This window comes from Schistocerca nitens, chromosome 8 (genome assembly GCF_023898315.1).
Source record: "Schistocerca nitens isolate TAMUIC-IGC-003100 chromosome 8, iqSchNite1.1, whole genome shotgun sequence".
NCBI lineage: Eukaryota > Metazoa > Arthropoda > Insecta > Orthoptera > Acrididae > Schistocerca > Schistocerca nitens.
This window is the reverse complement of record NC_064621.1, coordinates 380,695,157-380,716,983: the sequence shown is the minus strand read 5'-3', so window position 1 is coordinate 380,716,983 and position 21,827 is coordinate 380,695,157. Positions and strand designations below refer to the sequence as shown.

General features: G+C 43.3%; 1 protein-coding gene across 1 annotated transcript in view; it reads right to left on the bottom strand.

Moving 5' to 3' along the window:
* Positions 1-21,827, bottom strand: part of LOC126199581 (uncharacterized) — a 252,274-nt gene that overhangs the window by 73,871 nt on the left and 156,576 nt on the right. Inside the window, exon 13 of the mRNA XM_049936505.1 lies at positions 17,217-17,557. Coding sequence (XP_049792462.1) covers positions 17,217-17,557 — 341 coding nt within the window. The remainder of the gene's footprint in view (positions 1-17,216; positions 17,558-21,827) is intronic.

Below are 21,827 nucleotides of genomic sequence, written 5' to 3'. Positions count from 1 at the left end.
TATCTTGCGAACCATGGATGAAGGGTATCAGACGGATGCCATATTCCTTGACATCCGGAAAGCGTTTGACTCGGTGCCCCACTGCAGACTCCTAACTAAGGAACGAGCATATGGGATTGGTTCCCAAAAATGTGAGTGGCTCGAAGACTTCTTAAGTAATAGAACCCAGTACGTTGTCCTCGATGGTGAGTGTTCATCGGAGGTGAAGGTATCATCTGGAGTACCCCAGGGAAGTGTGGTAGGTCCGCTGTTGTTTTCTATCCACATAAATGATCTTTTGGGTAGGGTGGATAGCAATGTGCGGCTGTTTGCTGATGATGCTGTGGTGTACGCGAAGGTGTCGTCGCTGAGTGACTGTAGAATGATACAAGGTGACTTGGACAGGATTTGTGATTGGTGTAAAGAATGGCAGCTAACTCTAAATATACACTCCTGGAAATGGAAAAAAGAACACATTGACACCGGTGTGTCAGACCCACCATACTTGCTCCGGACACTGCGAGAGGGCTGTACAAGCAATGATCACACGCACGGCACAGCGGACACACCAGGAACCACGGTGTTGGCCGTCGAATGGCGCTAGCTGCGCAGCATTTGTGCACCGCTGCCGTCAGTGTCAGCCAGTTTGCCGTGGCATACGGAGCTCCATCGCAGTCTTTAACACTGGTAGCATGCCGCGACAGCGTGGACGTGAACCGTATGTGCAGTTGACGGACTTTGAGCGAGGGCGTATAGTGGGCATGCGGGAGGTCGGGTGGACGTACCGCCGAATTGCTCAACACGTGGGGCGTGAGGTCTCCACAGTACATCGATGTTGTCGCCAGTGGTCGGCGGAAGGTGCACGTGCCCGTCGACCTGGGACCGGACCGCAGCGACGCACGGATGCACGCCAAGACCGTAGGATCCTACGCAGTGCCGTAGGGGACCGCAACGCCACTTCCCAGCAAATTAGGGACACTGTTGCTCCTGGGGTATCGGCGAGGACCATTCGCAACCGTCTCCATGAAGCTGGGCTACGGTCCCGCACACCGTTAGGCCGTCTTCCGCTCACGCCCCAACATCGTGCAGCCCGCCTCCAGTGGTGTCGCGACAGGCGTGAATGGAGGGACGAATGGAGACGTGTCGTCTTCAGCGATGAGAGTCGCTTCTGCCTTGGTGCCAATGATGGTCGTATGCGTGTTTGGCGCCGTGCAGGTGAGCGCCACAATGAGGACTGCATATGACCGAGGCACACAGGGCCAACACCCGGCATCATGGTGTGGGGAGCGATCTCCTACACTGGCCGTACACCACTGGTGATCGTCGAGGGGACACTGAATAGTGCACGGTACATCCAAACCGTCATCAAACCCATCGTTCTACCATTCCTAGACCGGCAAGGGAACTTGCTGTTCCAACAGGACAATGCACGTCCGCATGTATCCCGTGCCACCCAACGTGCTCTAGAAGGTGTAAGTCAACTACCCTGGCCAGCAAGATCTCCGGATCTGTCCCCCATTGAGCATGTTTGGGACTGGATGAAGCGTCGTCTCACGCGGTCTGCACGTCCAGCACGAACGCTGGTCCAACTGAGGCGCCAGGTGGAAATGGCATGGCAAGCCGTTCCACAGGACTACATCCAGCATCTCTACGATCGTCTCCATGGGAGAATAGCAGCCTGCATTGCTGCGAAAGGTGGATATACACTGTACTAGTGCCGACATTGTGCATGCTCTGTTGCCTGTGTCTATGTGCCTGTGGTTCTGTCAGTGTGATCATGTGATGTATCTGACCCCAGGAATGTGTCAATAAAGTTTCCCCTTCCTGGGACAATGAATTCACGGTGTTCTTATTTCAATTTCCAGGAGTGTAGATAAATGTAAATTTATGCAGATGAATAGGAAAAAGAATCCCGTAATGTTTGAACACTAAATTAGTAGTGTAGCGCTTGACACAGTCACGTAGATTAAATATTTGGGCGTAACATGCAGAGCGATATGAAGTGGGACAAGCATGTAATGGCAGTTGTGGGGAAGGCGGATAGTCGTCTTCGGTTCATTGGTAGAATTTTGGGAAGATGTGGTTCATCTGTAAAGGAGACCGCTTATAAAACACTAATATGACCTATTCTTGAGTACTGCTCGAGCGTTTGGGATCCCTATTAGGTCGGATTGAGGGAGGACATGGAAGCAGTTCAGAGGCGGGCTGCTAGATTTGTTACTGGTAGGTTTGATCATCACGCGAGTGTTATGGAAATGCTTCAGGAACTCGGGTGGGAGTCTCTGGAGGAAAGGAGGCGTTCTTTTCGTGAATCGCTACTGAGGAAGTTAGGAGAACGAGCATTTGAGGCTGACTGCTGTACAGTTTTACTGCTGCCAACTTATATTTCGCGGAAAGACCACAAAGATAAGATAAGAGAGATTAGGGCTCGTACAGAGGCATATAGGCAGTCATTTTTCCCTCGTTCTGTTTGGGAGTGGAACGGGGAGAGAAGATGCTAGATGTGGTACGAGGTACCCTCCACCACGCACCGTATGGTGGATTGCGGAGTATGTACGTAGATGTAGAACCATGAACAAGGTAGTGCAAGTTTCTTATTTAATACTGAGTTAAACATGTAACATTTCTTATTTATTTTTAGGTTTGGTTTGTTAATGGTTTAGTTAGCACGCAGTTATTCATTTATTCATGCACTACGTTATTACACCTAAGATGTCTGCTGATACTGGAGCAAATGTCTCGCTATTACGTTCTGATTCACAAATAACACTGCCAATGCTTCTACTGTCAGTACTCCCATATAGGTCTTCTCGTTCACTGTCGTTTCGTATCTGATGATCCAGCTTTCGTTTCCTACTCAGTTGCCACACGTCTTTACTGTACTAATTGATTTGCATGGCAACATACCAAACATTCTCATAGTACTGCCCATTTTCCACACTAAAGTATTACTCAGCCTAATTCCTTTATCTTGCACATTGTCTTTTTATATTATTCTTACTTTCTTACTTGCTTTGGTCCTACCACCACTTATACGTCTTGGAGTTCCGTTACTTAAATGGTATGCATATTGATTTTTCTTGTATTCATCATTACTGTAGCTCTTTCTGCTGCTGTACCTAAAAAATCCCATCTATCATAATGCAGCTCGTTTTTGCTTAGTTCAGTATGTGTTTCCTTCAATAGCTCAGATGTCCATACTATCAACAGCAAAGCACACAGAATATTCACATATCCTACTCTCAACGGATATATGTATCTTAATGTAAAACTTGCGTATCATCTTAATCACTAGGCTTATACTTATGGTAAAGTGCTGTCTCACAGCTGACTCACTCACACAAATCCCCATCAGCGCTGTGCTGGTTCATTCCCACAAGTTAGCAGCTCATCACTACCTCACAATGGCTCAGTTAATGTACAGTACACCTGGCACATTACTACCTCATCCATGGTTTACTAAAACCATCATCATCAAATTACACATATTACCCTGTTTAAGTTCATCCAATGATTTGTCTAATGCTTCCTCTTTCTGCATATCTTACACTGTCTCCTTGACTCCATCTACGGCGATTGGTATTACCCTACACACAAAAATACTAAATACGATCATGTGACTCTGTCTTACATGGTTCAGGATACTTGCTGTTCATAAGTGTCACCTTTTTGTAATGGGTACGAGACTGGAGATACTGTTCTGCATCTTATTACGAATTGCTCCTTAACCAGCTGTTTACCCTTCGAGTTGCGGCTCTGCAACGTCTCCAATTCCACCAAACTGTCGCATATTGTGGGCCACAAAATATATAAAGGAACTTGCTACATGAGTATTTATTTTTCTTAGATCTTCTCCTTGATTTCAGTAAGATTTTTATCCCTCACTACGAATTTAATTTTTAGTATTGACCCTTCTGATTTCCAGAAACCACTGTTCGATTCACATACAAATTTTCTCTAAATTTCTCATGTTACACAGACAATTTAACCTATAAAGTAATTATTTTGAAAGGTGTAACAATCCTTTCTAGCCTTGCCAATACTTCCTAATACTCCCAGTACCTACTACCTTTCTACACTGAACTTTTGTTATGCAGGTTACCCTTTGGATTGCCCTCGCCGTCTCTTTCCAGTCCTTCCTCGTTACGTTCTTCCTCCCTTGGTGGTTCCATCAACAGAAGCGCTGAACTTCTCTTCATCACAGTTTGTTCTTCTCCTTGGTCCCTAATTGTACACTCGCCGTTAACTGATTTGCTCTCATCTTCACCCACCTGCTCTTCTTCCTTGGGTGCATTCAAGAGCACATCAACGAACACCCTCAAATTAAAAACAGCAAATGCATGACCACTTTCTTCTATCGCATTGCATCCCACTTATCCATCTCTTCGTCCTCAGACTCGCTGGTCCACATAGCTTCCCACTCTCCGTCACCCTCGCATTTCTCTTTACTATCTATCTTAATTCTATTTGTGACTGAATTTGGAATGGTGGCTATTTCGGGATCATGTGTTTGCACACGTACACAATGATCCTCTTCCTGACTGGCTTACTCGCCGCTCACGTCTCACATCGGTTCTGCTTCGCTTCCTAATGATGGTTCTTCACTGTTATCCATGACAGCAAAAATGGTTCAAATGGCTCTGAGCACTATGGGACTCAACTGCTGAGGTCATTAGTCCCCTAGAACTTAGAACTAGTTAAACCTAACTAACCTAAGGACATCACAAACATCCATGCCCGAGGCAGGATTCGAACCTGCGACCGTAGCGGTCTTGCGGTGCCAGACTGCAGCGCCTTTAACCGCACGGCCACTTCGGCCGGCCCATGACAGCAAGACTAGTGCATCAAAACTTCCTTCTTCCAACTCTTTTGCGTTATCCCTGAACTTTAACTCGATTTTTCGATCGCTCAGACACACCACAACAAACCTTTACTTCAAGTTCAAAACAAAACCGGTAACATTTAAAAAAATGGATCTGTCCCTCTGGAATCTGTGTTTGTCTCCATCATGAGAATTCCTAACTTGATTTTGCTTAACTTTCTACCGATATTCGTTCGATAATACATACTTAATAACTTCATATGCTTTACATTCTCTCATGATAATTCACATCCTTGTGGCTGTCTCTTCCTGAAAATGCGCAAAAAGAAAATTTATCCTTAATGCATGTGCCCACAAAATCGGCTGTGTCTCCTGAAACGGTTCAGCCCAAATTCTGGCATTGAAACTATATGAAGGACCAGGAAATAATGAGTATTTTTGTAGAATGAGTTATTTTTGTAGTGAAACGAAGTGTTTTCGGATTTCATCCTCATCATTGCCCTGATACACCGTTGTTACCATAGCAGCTAAATTTACAGATGGAGATGAATGTGTGGGCACTTCTTTAGTACAAAAAAGCCTGTTAGGTCTCGCAATTGCTCCTCTCCTCACCTCTTCCCTGTTTCGCTCATGTTCGCATCACTATCATTTCCACTATTTTCTAAGTTGCCACTCCTATCTTTCTCTTTCTGTAATGCAACCAATAATTTACTGTTCTGCCAATTGATGTGGCTCTGTGTTTCTTTAAATTGAAATAACTCCTTGGTCTCCTCATGATCACGCAAAGTAGTTGAACGATCGGTCAGAAACAAATTACTATGCATAGACAGCTGTTCTATGACTGTGGTCAATAACTTCGACTCGTTCATCTTCTTCCTCTAGTGCTTACCTCTGCGACTTCTTACTTTCTTTAAGAATCTTTAGCTCCTATGTGACTTATCCTTCCCACCCGCTGATTGTTTCAATACTCTTCGCATCAATATCAATGTCCTTTCTTAATTCTCCGGCGGTTCCCTTAATGTTATGTGTTAGTGACTCTACTTTATTGTGAAAACCAGATGCACGCTCGTCAGTTTTCTTCGTTAATTGTTCCTGCATCTTTATAACCTGCTCTCAGATTTTCTTATCGAATCTCGTAAATTGTTCGTCATGAATTTTCACCCGCTCGTCTTCCTACTATGATCGTTCTTTAAAGTTTCCGTCACTTTTCTTTTCTAAGTTTTTTAGACTGTTCGTCACGCTTTTTGAGCAACTACACTAAAAAAGCTTGTAGATCAAATGCTGCTGAACCTTGAGGATTCGGTTCACGGTTTGCGGCACTCTGTGCCACTGTTTCTTGACAGGTGACTTTGGATCCATCACTTGTGAAACTATCACGCTGTCCTCGCCCATGGAGTCTGTTTCCAATGTAGTCCCCTATCCTGCCTATTGATCTGGCTCTCTTCTATATTTATTCCATTCTGTGAGCTTTCTCTCCGCAGTTCACTACACTCAACATGCTGAATACTCACCTGTTCAATATCTATATTCAACCCACTATCTATCTTTTCTGAATTCCAGACAATTCTCTTCCAATTTCGCTCATTCTTACTAGACTTCTCGCGCGTACACGCGATAACTTCGGCATGCCCTGATAAAACTAAGCTTGAATACAGCTCACAAGATCTTAACTAAATTCGACAAACCTACATACACAACAGAATAAAACCCTTTAAAATATAGACCAAACAAATAAAATTCCTTCAAAAGTTTAATGAAAATCCAGCCGGTGTGGCCGTGCGGTTCTAGGCGCTACAGTCTGGAACCGCGCGACCGCTACGGTCGTAGGTACGAATCCTGCCTCGGGCATGGATATGTGCGATGTCCTTAGGTTAGTTAGGTTTAATTAGTTCTAAGTTCTAGGCGACTGAAGACCTCAGAAGTTAAGTCGCATAGTGCTCAGAGCCATTTGAACCATTTTTTCAATGAAAATTTTCAAACTGGACAACGACTTACTGATACACACCACCCCTTCTTGCTGAAAGAAAATACATGCATTACCTACGTACCAGCGACTTAATGGTTTTTAGATGAAGGCTGTGATAATCATTCTTTCGTCATTTCTCTGACCCTTACGGAAAAGGCAAAATTTTTATCTGGAAATATAGTTCTTACTACTAAATCAGAACACGAGTAATCGAAAACTACGGTGGACGTCAGAAATATCTGTAATGGGTGATCTGGCCGAGCGGTTCTAGGCGCTTCAGTCTGGAACCGCGCGACCGCTACGGTTGCAGGTTCGAATCCTGCCTCGGGCATGGATGTATGTGATGTCCTTAGGTTAATTAGGTTTAAATACACTCCTGGAAATGGAAAAAAGAACACATAGACACCGGTGTGTCAGACCCACCATACTTGCTCCGGACACTGCGAGAGGGCTGTACAAGCAATGATCACACGCACGGCACAGCGGACACACCACGAACCGCAGTGTTGGCCGTCGAATGGCGCTAGCTGCGCAGCATTTGTGCACCGCCGCCGTCAGTGTCAGCCAGTTTGCCGTGGCATACGGAGCTCCATCGCAGTCTTTAACACTGGTAGCATGCCGCGACAGCGTGGACGTGAACCGTATGTCCAGCTGACTGACTTTGAGCGAGGGCGTATAGTGGGCATGCGGGAGGCCGGGTGGACGTACCGCCGAATTGCTCAACACGTGGGGCGTGAGGTCTCCACAGTACATCGATGTTGTCGCCAGTGGTCGGCGGAAGGTGCACGTGCCCGTCGACCTGGGACCGGACCGCAGCGACGCACGGATGCACGCCAAGACCGTAGGATCCTACGCAGTGCCGTAGGGGACCGCACCGCCACTTCCCAGCAAATTAGGGACACTGTTGCTCCTGGGGTATCGGCGAGGACCATTCGCAACCGTCTCCATGAAGCTGGGCTACGGTCCCGCACACCTAAAGGCCGTCTTCCGCTCACGCCCCAACATCGTGCAGCCCGCCTCCAGTGGTGTCGCGACAGGCGTGAATGGAGGGACGAATGGAGACGTGTCGTCTTCAGCGATGAGAGTCGCTTCTGCCTTGGTGCCAATGATGGTCGTATGCGTGTTTGGCACCGTGCAGGTGAGCGCCACAATGAGGACTGCATACGACCGAGGCACACAGGGCCAACACCCGGCATCATGGTGTGGGGAGCGATCTCCTACACTGGCCGTACACCACTGGTGATCGTCGAGGGGACACTGAATAGTGCACGGTACATCCAAACCGTCATCGAACCCATCGTTCTACCATTCCTAGACCGGCAAGGGAACTTGCTGTTCCAACAGGACAATGCACGTCCGCATGTATCCCGTGCCACCCAACGTGCTCTAGAAGGTGTAAGTCAACTACCCTGGCCAGCAAGATCTCCGGATCTGTCCCCCATTGAGCATGTTTGGGACTGGATGAAGCGCCGTCTCACGCGGTCTGCACGTCCAGCACGAACGCTGGTCCAACTGAGGCGCCAGGTGGAAATGGCATGGCAAGCCGTTCCACAGGACTACATCCAGCATCTCTACGATCGTCTCCATGGGAGAATAGCAGCCTGCATTGCGGCGAAAGGTGGATATACACTGTACTAGTGCCGACATCGTGCATGCTCTGTTGCCTGTGTCTATGTGCCTGTGGTTCTGTCAGTGTGATCATGTGATGTATCTGACCCCAGGAATGTGTCAATAAAGTTTCCCCTTCCTGGGACAATGAATTCATGGTGTTCTTATTTCAATTTCCAGGAGTGTAGTTCTAAGTTCTAGGGGACTGATGACCTGAGATGTTAAGTCCCATAGTGCTCAGAGCCAATGGGTGATCTTACCGATAAGGAGATTGCTCCCTAGAGAATTATACAAATTTTATTACCGGTGTAACGCAATGGATAACTTAATGAACTGATATTATTAAAAACGGTGGCCCTGACATAGGTGCAACACTGGTGCTATAACTCACAAGGTCGTAAAATAGGGAGTTCATCAGGCTAATAAATAAGTCAATGGTCACTATAAAACCCTGTTTTTTTTCATTTCCTTGTAGACTTCAAGTTAACAACACTTACACAAAGACAAGAAACTATTACGTACATTCGGTATTAACATAGGTTATAATGGAAATTAAATATCATACGTTGGAGAAAGTCTGGTAATGAGTCTGAGGTGAGAAAGTCAACACAGTATTCGGGGAAAAAACTAACTTCAAGGATGTCGCATAGTGAGTGTCGATCGTTAATCAGGGGGCAAGGAAGAAACCATACTACTGGCCATTAAAATTGCTACACCAAGAAGAAATGCAGATGATAAACGGGTATTCATTGGACAAATATATTATTCTAGAACTGACTGTGATTACATTTTCGCGCAACTTGGGTGGATAGATGCTGAGAAATCAGTTCCCAGAACAACCACGTCTGGCCGAAATAACGGCCTTGATACGCCTGGGCATTGAGTCAAACAGAGCTTGGATGGCGTGTACAGGTACAGCCTCCCATGCTGCTTCAACTCGAGTAGTGACTGGCGTATTGTGATGAGCCAGTTGCTCGGCCACCATTGACCAGACGTTTTCAGTTGGTGAGATATCTGGAGAATGTGCTGGCCAGGGCAGCAGTCGAACATTTTAGTAGTGACTGGCGTATTGTGATGAGCCAGTTGCTCGGCCACCATTGACCAGACGTTTTCAGTTGGTGAGATATCTGGAGAATGTGCTGGCCAGGGCAGCAGTCGAACATTTTATGTATCCAGAAAGGCCCGTACAGGACCTGCAGCGTGCAATCGTGGATTATCCTGCTGAAATGTAGGGTTTCGCAGAGATCGAATGAAGGGCAGAGCCACGGGTCGTAAGACATCTGAAATGTAACGTCCACTGTTCAAAGTGCCGTCAATGCGAACAAGAGGAGATCGAGACGTGTAACCAATGGCACCCCATACCTTCACGCCGGATGATACGCCAGTATGGCGATGACGAATACACTCTTCCGATGTGCGTTCACCGTGATGTCGCCAAACACGGATGCGACCATCATGATGCTGTAAACAGAACCTGAATTCATCCGAAAAAATGACGTTTTGCCATTCATGCACCCAGGTTCGTCGTTGAGTACACCATCGCGGGCACTCCTGTCTGTGATGCAGCGTCAAGGGTAACCGCAGCCATGGTCTCCGAGCTGATATTCCATGCTGCTGCAAACGTCGTCGAACTGTTTTTGCAGATGGTTGTTGTCTTGCAAACGTCCCCATCTGTTGACTCAGGGATCGAGACGTGGCTGCACGCTGCGTTACAGCCATGCGGATAAGATGCCTCTCATCTCGACTGCTAGTGATACGAGGCCATTGGGATCCAGAGTTCCGTATTACCCTCCTGAACCCACCGATTCCATATTCTGCTAACAGTCATTGGATCTCGACCAAGGCGCGCAGCAACGTCGTGATACGATACACCGCAATCGCGATAGGCTACAATCCGACCTTAATCAAAGTCGGAAACGTGATGGTACGCATTTCTCCTCCTTACACGAGGCATCACAACAACGTTTCACCAGGCAACGCCGGTCAACTGCTGTTTGTGTATGAGAAATCGGTTGGAAACTTTCCCCATGTCAGCACGTTGTAGGTGTCGCCACCGTCGCCAAGCTTGTGTGAATGCTCTGTAAAGCTAATCGTTTGCATATCACAACATCTTCTTCATGTCGGTTAAATTTCACGTCTGTACCACGTCATCTTCGTGATGTAGCAATTTTAATGGCCATTAGTGTACAAAAAAGAATCATGCATGCACCAACTTTCTTGACTGAGCATGTGTTGAACTCGGTATGCTTAGCTCGGGATTGCTAAAAACCGTAGTTGAATTAAAATGTGAAAACCACGACGTCAATCTGAAACATTTGAGTATATTCTGTAACTCAGTTTGAGACTGCAGCAGTTGCTCAACATACCGGTGCCTGCGAATGGTGACTGTGGTTGCTGAAAATTTTAATTAACGTGGCCTGCTCCGGTGGTTGCTCTCCCTTAGACCCCGGAACTGAAATCCCTCTCCAAGCTGAAGGGTACTGTGGTATAACTCGTTTGGAAGGAAGTTCTACTGAGTTCTCCCAGAAAGAAGCAGATTTTTTTCACTCCGTCTTTTTGAGTGTGATCATTGTACGTGATTTTGATCATCAGTGAGACTGACACTTCCAAGTGCCCGCCGATCAGGTCCTTGTAACAATGCAACAATCTCCCCTCCATACAAACATGACAGTCAATCGTAAGGTTTTTTAGTGCTGGATATCAGAAACAGCCAACATCTGATTCCTACAATCTGCCGCATTTCGCTTTTCAGCAACCTTGCCTTCTCCACATGCGAGCCGGCCGAAGTGGCCGTGCGGTTAAAGGCGCTGCAGTCTGGAACCGCAAGACCGCTACGGTCGCCGGTTCGAATCCTGCCTCGGGCATGGATGTTTGTGATGTCCTTAGGTTAGTTAGGTTTAAGTAGTTCTAAGTTCTAGGGGACTAATGACCTCAGCAGTTGAGTCCCATAGTGCTCAGAGCCATTTCCACATGCGAGTTTGGGTCTCTTACTCCAGAATTTATTTACGTTATCGAATGGCAGCCGCTCTTACTGCTTCTTAACAGAGTCAACAGTAACTGAATTAACTTGACACAGCCTGGTGCGTGCAGGCCCATGTTTTTAAGCACAAATGAGTGAGATAACCTCTTCTCTCATTCTACTTTAGAGATTTTATCTTTGCACAAGCGGCGGCAAGCACGTCTCAGAATAAGGGCTTCCTACGTGGTGCGGGGTATTGCAATGCAGCGCTCCATGTCACGGTTAGCTCACGATGTTTATCCTTAGTGCCAGCTGACTCCCCACGTTAAAGACAGTACACAATAGTCTTTCATCGTTTAGGACACAAAATCGGATAGCATCCCTCTATCGGAGTTTGTGCCGCACGGAATAAACTGGGATTAACTCCTCCCTGGTCTCTGCTTTCGAATTGATTTAGATTGGTTCGGTTAATCATTTGAATAGTGTTTGGTAATGGTACGTGGCACTTACGATACAAACGGTTACATATCATTTGGGTGTCGCGTAGTTTTGTTTACTTTTTTGTCATAACGGGATAAGGTACTGGAAGAGCATTCGAGACGAGTGTGAATGTAATTCTTGCCTGTCTATGAAAATTTAGATTTCTATGGTTTCCGCCAATCACTTAAGTAGGAATACTGAAAAGTTTGTAACAGCTTTAAACGATTGTATCCCTCATCTTTGACCAACTGCAATAGTTTACCTAACATTTGTCATTATTTACCTGTCGACGACAAGCCAAACTAAACTTTTTTGTTAGTATTTAATTCATTATGTTTTGTTATTTATCTGCTTATATTCCACATTTTGTGTGATTTTTATTTTTAGATATCTTTTGCGTTATGATTCTGTTTTAAGGAATAAGGAACCGCGTACATAGTGTAAGTAGGCTGTTTAGATTTTTTTTATTGGTAACGCCACCTCTGTATGAAAATCACTGGCTGTGCTGTGTGCAGTCTGTGGCTGCTTTGCATTGTTGTAATACTCGCCATTGTAGTGTTAGGCAGCTGGCTGTGAACAGCGCGTAGCGTTGCGCAGTTGGAGGTGAGCCGCCAGCAGTGGTGGATGTGGGGAGAGAGATGGCGGAGTTTTGTAATTTGTCATGAACTGCTATATATATTATGACTATTGAGGTAAATACATTGGTTGTTCTCTATCAAAATCTTTCATTTGCTAACTACGCCTATCAGTAGTTAGTGCCTTCAGTACTTTGAATCTTTTATTTAGCTGGCAGTAGTGGCGCTCGCTGTATTGCAGTAGCTTGAGTAGCGAAGATTTTTGTGAGGTAAGTGATTTGTGAAAGGTATAGTTTAATGTTAGTCAGGGCCATTCTTTTGTAGGGATTTTTTTTGAAAGTCAGATTGCGTTGCGCTAAAAATATTGTGCGTGAGTTTAACCACAGTCGAGTATAAATTGTTCAAAAGGGGACGTTTCAATAGTGGAACTCTTAACACTTACGGCTGCAGTTTGCGTCCGTTTAAAGCATAGCACTGAGCTTGATTTTTTGTATCAGACACACCCACTCGGCTAGGCGAGCTTGCCGATTGAACGTCAGGAATGAGGTGCTGTCTAAATTTGTAGTTGCACGTTGTGTCATACGTTAGGTATCATAAAGGAGCATATTTTGTAAATGCTCCTTTCAACAATTTTTCAATCATGCACTGTGAAGATAACTGGTACCGAAAGCGCTAATCGTTAACCACAACAAGAAAGCGACAAAAGAGCAAAGCAAATAAATTTTTTCTGATTAATTGTATGTTGGGAATATCTAAGTATTTTATGTTTTATTATCTTTCTCACAGAAATTAGTAGACTTCTCTTGTCATGAGGCGGAGTATTATCAACAGGACAGTAATGCACTGAAAAAATCGTACCATCAAGAAAGATGGTTCAAATGGCTCTGAGCACTATGGGACTCAACTTCTGAGGTCATTAGTCCCCTAGAACTCAGAACTACTTACACCTAACTAACCTAAGGACATCACACACATCCATGCCCGAGGCAGGAGTCGAGCCTGCGACCGTAGCGGTCTCGCGGTTCCAGACTGCAGCGCCTAGAACCGCACGGCCACTTCGATCAAGAAAGAGTTGTGCAACATAAACGGAACTTGGTAGGCGTGTTTATATATCTGAAAGCTGATGTCTGATCAAATTACGCGCCAGTCGCATGAGAGTGGTGCTAGTAGTGCTACTATGAGGATGCAAATCAGGTTTGCTTTAAATACACACTGTAACGGTCGTGAGCGTTTATTACCTTTGTGATTCGACGTGGTGAGTTGATATTAGTCAAGAACGCCTTTAAAGCGACAAAGACACCGTTATCAACACCTCACTTAGTTTGAACGTGATCGTGTAATAGGCCTACGAGAAGCTGGATGCTCCTTCTACTATAATGAAGAAAGACTTGGCAGGAATGTAGCCATTGTACATGATCCCTGGCAGCGGTGGTCCCGGGAATGTACTGTTGCAAGTACACCAGGATCCGGATGACCACGTGACACTGCCGAAAGTGAAGACCGTCGTATACGGCGAATGGCTCTGTCGCATCATACTGCATCTGTAGCAGCAATCTGAGAAGTAGTTGGCACTACAGTGACACAACGAACAGTTACAAATCGTTTACTTCGAGGACAGCTCCGAGCCAGACGCCCCGTTGCCTTCCAGTGTCCCAATATTTGCTACATCGGTAGTGCAAAGCCAGAGCTCTTTGGAGGGCAGGGTGGAGGTCTGTTGTGTTTTATGATGAAATATGGTTGTGCTAGGTTCCAGTGATGGCCGTATGTGGATTAGAATGAAATCAATTGAGGGCCAGCAACCAACATATCTGCGAGCTAGGCACACTGCACCTACACTTGGAGTTATGATGGAGCACACTACGGTTATCCCACGCTCCCTGACTGCAAATTTGTGCGTCACATTGGTGATTAGATCTGTTGTGCTGCAATTCATTAACAGCCTTCAAGGGGATGTTTTCCAACAGGATAACAGTCGCCCACATACCACTGTTATAAACAGAGATCGTCTACAGATTATCGACATGTTGCCTTGGCCTAATCAATAACCAGATCTGTCTCCAGTCGAGCTCATATGGAACATCATCGGACAACAACTCCAGCGTCATTCACAATCAATACCAATCGTTCTTGTATTGACCGACCAAATGCAACAGGCAGGGAAATCTATCCCACAAACTGACATCCGGCACCTGTACAACACAATTCATGCACTTTTGCATGCTTTCATTTAACAATTTTGCGGTTACATCTGTTATTAATGTACCAACATTTCACATTTGCAACAGCTTATCCCGCGTTTACGTTAACCTGGGATCTAGGACTGTTAGTCACTTAAATATGTTACGTAGACAAATGTATTTCCGAAATTTCATTACTGTACATTTATTATTTTTTTACGTTGCGATTTTTTTCCGTCAGTGTAGTAAAGAAAATCTGGAGTGTTCTAGGTGTCCGAACGATGACGTGGAAGTAGCATGTCTATGTGTGCCATCCACACCAGCACGATTGCCTTGCCTATGGTCTAATTTTATCTTAAATTGTGAACAGCTCTTTGAGTTACTAATATTTATCTTTATGAAAATATAGTTACTGCTGATGCTGGAATAGTTCATGAACTGTTCATAATTAAAATCGATTTTCCGTAGCGAGTGACCTCCATTCTGAATAAACACCTGATAAAGTACGTAAACAGGCTGTTATCGATTGCGGATAAATGGCGATAAGAGAGACTGTTCCGTTGAAAAAGGCAAAAAGCTGTGCAAAAGTAGCCGTGGACTTTCTGCGAAAGATAACAAAATACAAAAATCAAAAATTTGTAGTGAGATCCACATACACACACTGTCTAACTTCTCCGCTCTTTTTACGATTGTCCTCGAATCTCTTATGACAGCACGGGACAAACTTCACCAGAAAAAACAATTTGCCGACTTAATACTTCAGCTAGGTGCGCAAAAGTAGACTTCAACCTTTCAGTATTCAAAAACGGTGAAAACCGAGACTTTTCTTTGATTCCAAGTGATAACCTAAGGGGATTGTTTGGCCAGTTCCCGGCCAATGTAGCGTACCGTGTGGTCAGTATGATGAGAGATCGTGCACCTTAGTGAATCAAAACAGTATCAACTCTTTATTTTTCTCGTCATATGTTCTTAAGAGTACTTCTAAGTTTCTTAATTGTTTGACGGTTCATTTTGGACGTTGTTAATTATCCCAGTGCACTATTCTGGTCACAAAATACCATTGCCGCTGATAGGGGGAGTGACATTATGTCTCGACTGTGCAGAATGAGACTGAAGTCGCTATATTAGTCAGATATCGTTATACTGTAAGCGTCCTAGGATTAAACAGCTGCCGAGGAAAATGTCTCTGTGGTGAAGAAGCTGGACACCGGGAGAGTATGATTCGAATCTACGTCAGGGTAATCAGTCAGTGACATCGGTGATTTCTTCTCACGTTCTCGTCCGACTAATGACCACGATATCTAAGATACAAACGTAATCACCTTACACCAACACTCACGTTATAGGGAAAGACATTCAGATTCCATCCGATCCCATTCATTCACAGACATTGAGGTTATTTCCAAAGTTACTATGTGAGGGCACAGTAAAAAGTGTTTAGATTTCCATATAGATGGAGTAGATATTCGGTTTTATTTTATGAGCAGGTACAGAGTTTAAAATAGTCTTGATGTGTGTCTTTAGTTCAAAGGATAAAACAGGATTACTGTACCGACGTAAGATTTTTTATTTTGTATGGTACATCGACAACTGAAGACATATACAATGGTGGAAAATGGGCAGCTGAAATCAAAGTGACCTTGCTCCTTTTGATAATAATCGACGAGAATGACAATCGAAAACTGTAACCACAGAAGAAAAGTCCGCTGATTGGTATTGCAGAGACCACAATTTAAGCTTCTGTTAAAGCTCATATATAGGCTTATCAGCAGAACGATTACAGTATCATTGCAATGATTCAATTTTTATTTACCAAGACCGGCTTTCAGTCGCCCAGCTATTCATCATCAAATGGTACACACATTTAATTAATGTTTGGAACATCGTTGTAGTCGCGTAACTGTGGCAAAATAGAAAAACGAAATATATAATGAGCGCTTTCTGGTTGCTTTAACAGTTTGTCTTTCTGCTTATAGACGCTCATTCAAGATTATGCGAAGTCATTTACTGTTTTCTGGTGGACTAGTTTGATAGTAGCGAGGAATATTGGAGTAGCTGTCTCACAAAATGTTCGCTTACGAACTTTCGACATCATACGAGGATACCTGTGAGTTCTTAGGATTTTGTTTAAGGCCCAGGTGTTTTTGCACAAGGCGATACGGATCATAGCTATTTTCACTCCGGTTACGGCAACGGAAATGATCTTAAATGGTCTTAGGGCTGGAACTTTAATACAACCTGAAGACATCTGCATGTAAATATTTGGCAGAAGAGCTCAACGTGGATTGAATATCTTTGATATACAGTGACAATAGTCGTGAAGCAATGGGGGTCCAGAGACCACATGTTTCCACGATTAATTCTCTGGCCAACAGACGACTCAGAGTAGCCCCTTAAGAGGCAACCATTTTTTATTCATGGGTGTAGGATAATCACTGCGGAGATATATTATTGTGTGGCCACTATTTTTGTGACACACTTCGTACCCCAAGGTATATGTTTCCCCATAACTACAACTTAAGGTGTACAGATAGTAATTTTGGGTTTGGTAAATGGAGAGGTGGAAAATAACTACGAAGTCGCCTGCGTTTGCCAACATCTTCTTGTACGATGTATTTGGAAGCCACGTAATTGGAAAACGTCGACTTACCTTCACGCTTAACGAAGAATGCTACGTAGGCAGACCCAATGAAGGGCAGAGGTACGAGACCAGGAAGCTTCTCGAACTCTCTCCAGAACAGTTTCCTGGAGATGATGCTCGCAGAGACTGCGATCACAAAGACCGCTATCAGCAAAGCCGCTACGTCCAGCATCTCGCGAAGGAAGTTCCTGCCAGCAACCTTCGCGCCTACTGACTGGCACGATGCAGACCGGCTCTTTTCAAGGCTGCGCGCGGTCGACCTCTGTACTATATCAAGCGCCACGCCAACATGCAATTGACAGTGACGTTGCGTTCTGCAGGCGGTGTTTACAAAACACGAGCTCCCGCCACTGATGCAGTACACACAGAGAAGTTCAGATGCTCGGTAATTTACAACTGCAGAAAGACTGGTTTTTTTTTAATCATATTTCACACTGTACTACCTCAGAAAAACTGAGAAGTCCTTGTATGATTTATAATCTGGGATACAAAAATTAAGTTTGTCATGGATATTTCTTTTTTGTTCAGATAACTTACGGGAAAGCAGCAGGGTGACTTCGTCGACAACCGCCGGTATTTAGAGAGGAGGACACCCTGCTATTTTCAAGGCAAAAATGCCGCAAGTAACTGCTATGTAAGGGAATTTAAATACGGTTTTCAGAGAAACACTAGCGTGATCACAGACCAAAGATGACCGACATCTGAAGTTATCGATGGTAAAATTAATTATCAACGGTTGAGGTAAATTTTGGAAATTTGTGGTAAGGACTATGGGACCAAACTGATGAAGTCATCGGTCGCTAGGCTTACACACTAATTAAACTAAATTACGCTAAGGACAACACACACACACACCCATGCCCGAGGGAGGACTCGAAACTCCGACGGGGGCAGCCTCGCGAACCGTGGCAAGACGCCCCAGGCGGCAAGGCTACTCAGCGCGACAAAGGCTGAGGTAGCATAAAATATGTCCCTTTGTTTTTTGACGAGGAAGATGTAACCTCCCAATAGAAAAATTCCGTAACCTCCCAACAGTAAAAACAATATAATTATTTATTTCATTCACATTCAGCGTAACCTTCCCACAGTTTATTATTCCGTAACCTAGAAATAATAAAAATGTGACTCACTTATAACCTTTCAATAATTGACTGTGAATTTAAACTGGTAAATTTTGGACGTCAGCAGTGCTGCGTCATGGCCCTGAAAGATCATACTGAATAAATTGAAAATTCTTACCTCAGTCTAGTCGCCGGATAACGCATATATATCTGCTCCTATATGAAACTAAACTTTTCTGGCACAGCCCAGTGCAATGCTGGCCGATAGATTTCTCATGTATAAAAAGAAACAATTGATTTTTCTTTTCAATAATCGAGATGATCAAGGATTGGAGAAATTAGTGAGTTCTTTAAATTGAAATGAATGATTGTCAAAAGTTACTTTTTATGAGAAAGATTATTATTCAGAGATTTTTTTTAAACATTTACATGGGATTTGATTTAACAATACTATCAATGCGCGACGCTCCGCCATCGCTCCCCACGACCGGGCCAGCCAAAACGATACACCAGACTGTTCGCTAGCAACTACTTAATCCTACTGCTACACAGTTCCTACTGCTGACAACACTGCTCTTTGGTCTGAGATTCTCTTATAGCTTACATATCGCAGGCAGCGCGTGAGCAATCCATCGAAATTACATCTGCTCGAGTGCGCTAGCAACAAATTCCTTAATCATGAACCTCTTACAAAGAGAGCAGGACTCCATTCAGAATTTTTAAGAAAAGCGCCATCTCTATTGTAAAGGTTACTTAATAATTAAATTTCAACAGCTTCCTTAATGCATATAGCTCGGAGTGCACCCCAGAATCCCTGCATTGTTATGTTCCATACGATCGGTGCCAAGACAATGGTCTGCAATGACGTATTTTCTCGGCTGTTGTAGGTGTGTGTGCCGTTTAGGCTCAGTACACCGGTCATCCACAGTCTGGAGAATATATGACATGTAGCAACTGCAAGGAATGCGCTAGACAACGCCTTACGCAAACAAAGACCAGCCCTTACGGAACTTAAAAGAACCTGATCTTAGATGGTGGTCGAAAAACACACTTAACATAATTTTATTATATTTCTCCGCAAAATACGACATATCTTATTCGAAATACTCCCTGAGTAAGGCAAAAAGACAGTAGACTTTGGTGCCACCTCGCTATTATCTTCAGTCACCTTGTGCACAGTTGGTCGACAGCGCAAGGCACGTCTTTCGCTAAAACAATTCTGACGAAAGGTGGACCTCTTAAATAACCTCTTAAATAACCCACCACTGGGGGTGGGGGTGGGGGCAAAAATTTGGCAGCGATGGTGAGGGTGAGTCAATTGGACTTGCCATGAGCAACAAATTTTTCTATAATTTATTTAGTTACTAAGTCTACAGTCACAGAGTATATACATTATTAATAAGTGCAGAACATATTAAGAAATGAAATAGAGTGCACACGCACTGAATAAGTCTTTACCATTTTGTAAGAATTTAAACATACTGAGAAATGAAATAAAGTGCACAGGCACTGTATAAGTCTTTAACATTTGTACATGAACTGATCACATTAAGAGATGAAATAAAGTGCACATGCACTGTAAAAGTCTGTAGCATATTTAGGAGAACTGATCATATTAACAAATGAAATGAAGTGCACACGCACTGTAGAAGTCTTTAGCATTTTACAAGAATTACACACATTGAGAAATGAAATAAAGTTCACACGCACTGGATAAGTCTGTAGCATAGTTAGGAGAACTGATCATATTAACAAGTGAAATGAAGTGGACACGCACTGTAAAATTTTTAGCATATTTAGAAGAACTGATCATATTAACAAATGAAATGAAGTGCACAAGCATTGTATAAATATTTAGCATTTTTTTATAAGAACTAAATACATTAAGAAATGAAATAAAGTGCACATGCACTGTATAAGTCTTCAGCATATTTAGGAGAACTGATCATATTAACAAATGAAATGAAGTGCACACGCACTGTAGAAGTCTTTAGCATTTTTCAAGAACTAGGAAAGGAATGGGAAGTATAGCATCATGGTTGTAGCACAGTGGGTTGCAAGTAGCTGCACTGAAAGTCCATATCTTTCTACAGAAGCACACCACCAAGTGAGACAATCTGACGTTCTCCTCCTGAAGTTTTTATCAGTGTAGCCAAGATACTGAAATGTTGCATTAATATTGTATGTTATCATTTTGGTAGTACATTAGGTACACCAAACAGTAGGACCATAATAACATCTCCATCGTTCAAGGTGGTGGACAGCTTGATTTGTCGACACTACATTCTTGTAGAATCCATACTCTTACATCAACGTAGAATTAGTGCAAAAACCAAATATAGTGCTCCATGATCATGAGGATGGACAGGACTTACGGATATTGCAGTAACTGCTGGTAATTAGGTCAGAAGGTGAAGGACATTAAGTCTTATGCTAGTCATCATTGAGCATTACATTAGTGTATCAACCGATTTGAATAATTAGTAGCACTCATTGGTTAGTTACTAAACATTTCTGTACTATGTATGGAGTATTACAGAACATTATTCATAAGTCATCTCGATACAGTAATTATTACAGAACATTATTCATAAGTCATCTAATTACAGTAATTAGTGGCATCATAAGTCTTCTCATTACAGTAATCATTGGCATAACATTTATAGAGTACAACAAAATATTATTTATAGGAATTATTGGCATAGCATTTATCCATAAGTCATCTCATTACATTAATCATTGGCATCATAAGTCATATCATTACAGTAATTATTGGCACTCATTGGCCAGTTACAAAGCATTTTTATTCATTATTCAGAAGTCATCATTCAAAGCAAGAGTTAACTATTGGCATAAGATTTATGTATAAGTAATCATATTACAGTAATCATTGGCATCATAAGTCATCTCATTACAGTAATTATTGGCACTCATTGGCCAGTTACAAAGCATTTTTTACGCATTATTCAGAAGTTGTCATTCAAAGCAAGAGTTATTGGGTGTAGCATCAATATGCTAATGTTTATATATTATATCATGCAAGTGACATAACACATATTTAAATGTAAGACATTCTAACTATTACTCAAGGTCTGTCGTCCAATAATACACAGACATAATGGACTCAACACATCAGAAAAATTTGCATTATATTTAGGACTAGAAATATAACTTAAACTGGAAGCATTATTTAGTTGTATACTGGTAATAGTTGGGAGTGGTAATAATTTTTTTTGTGCTAGCAATGCATTGCATTGGGATCGATAGTCAATTGCTGGGGCATGGAAATATTTGCTTTTGACTTATTGCTGGAAATAAGGATTAATAACGTCATTTGTCATGAGTCAGCTGTAGCAAGGTTATGAAACAAGTAGAGTATATGTGATAACATTCATAAATGATAGACACAACTGGGTAAAAAAAAATGCAAGTATTAGAACAGGTTTCATATCATGAAAAGCTTCTCCTGGAAAAAATACAAAATGGGTTATTGACCTGAAAGAAAAAATGTATATTATGCTGAAAAGTAGTAAACCTCGAATTAACAGGTAATGAAACG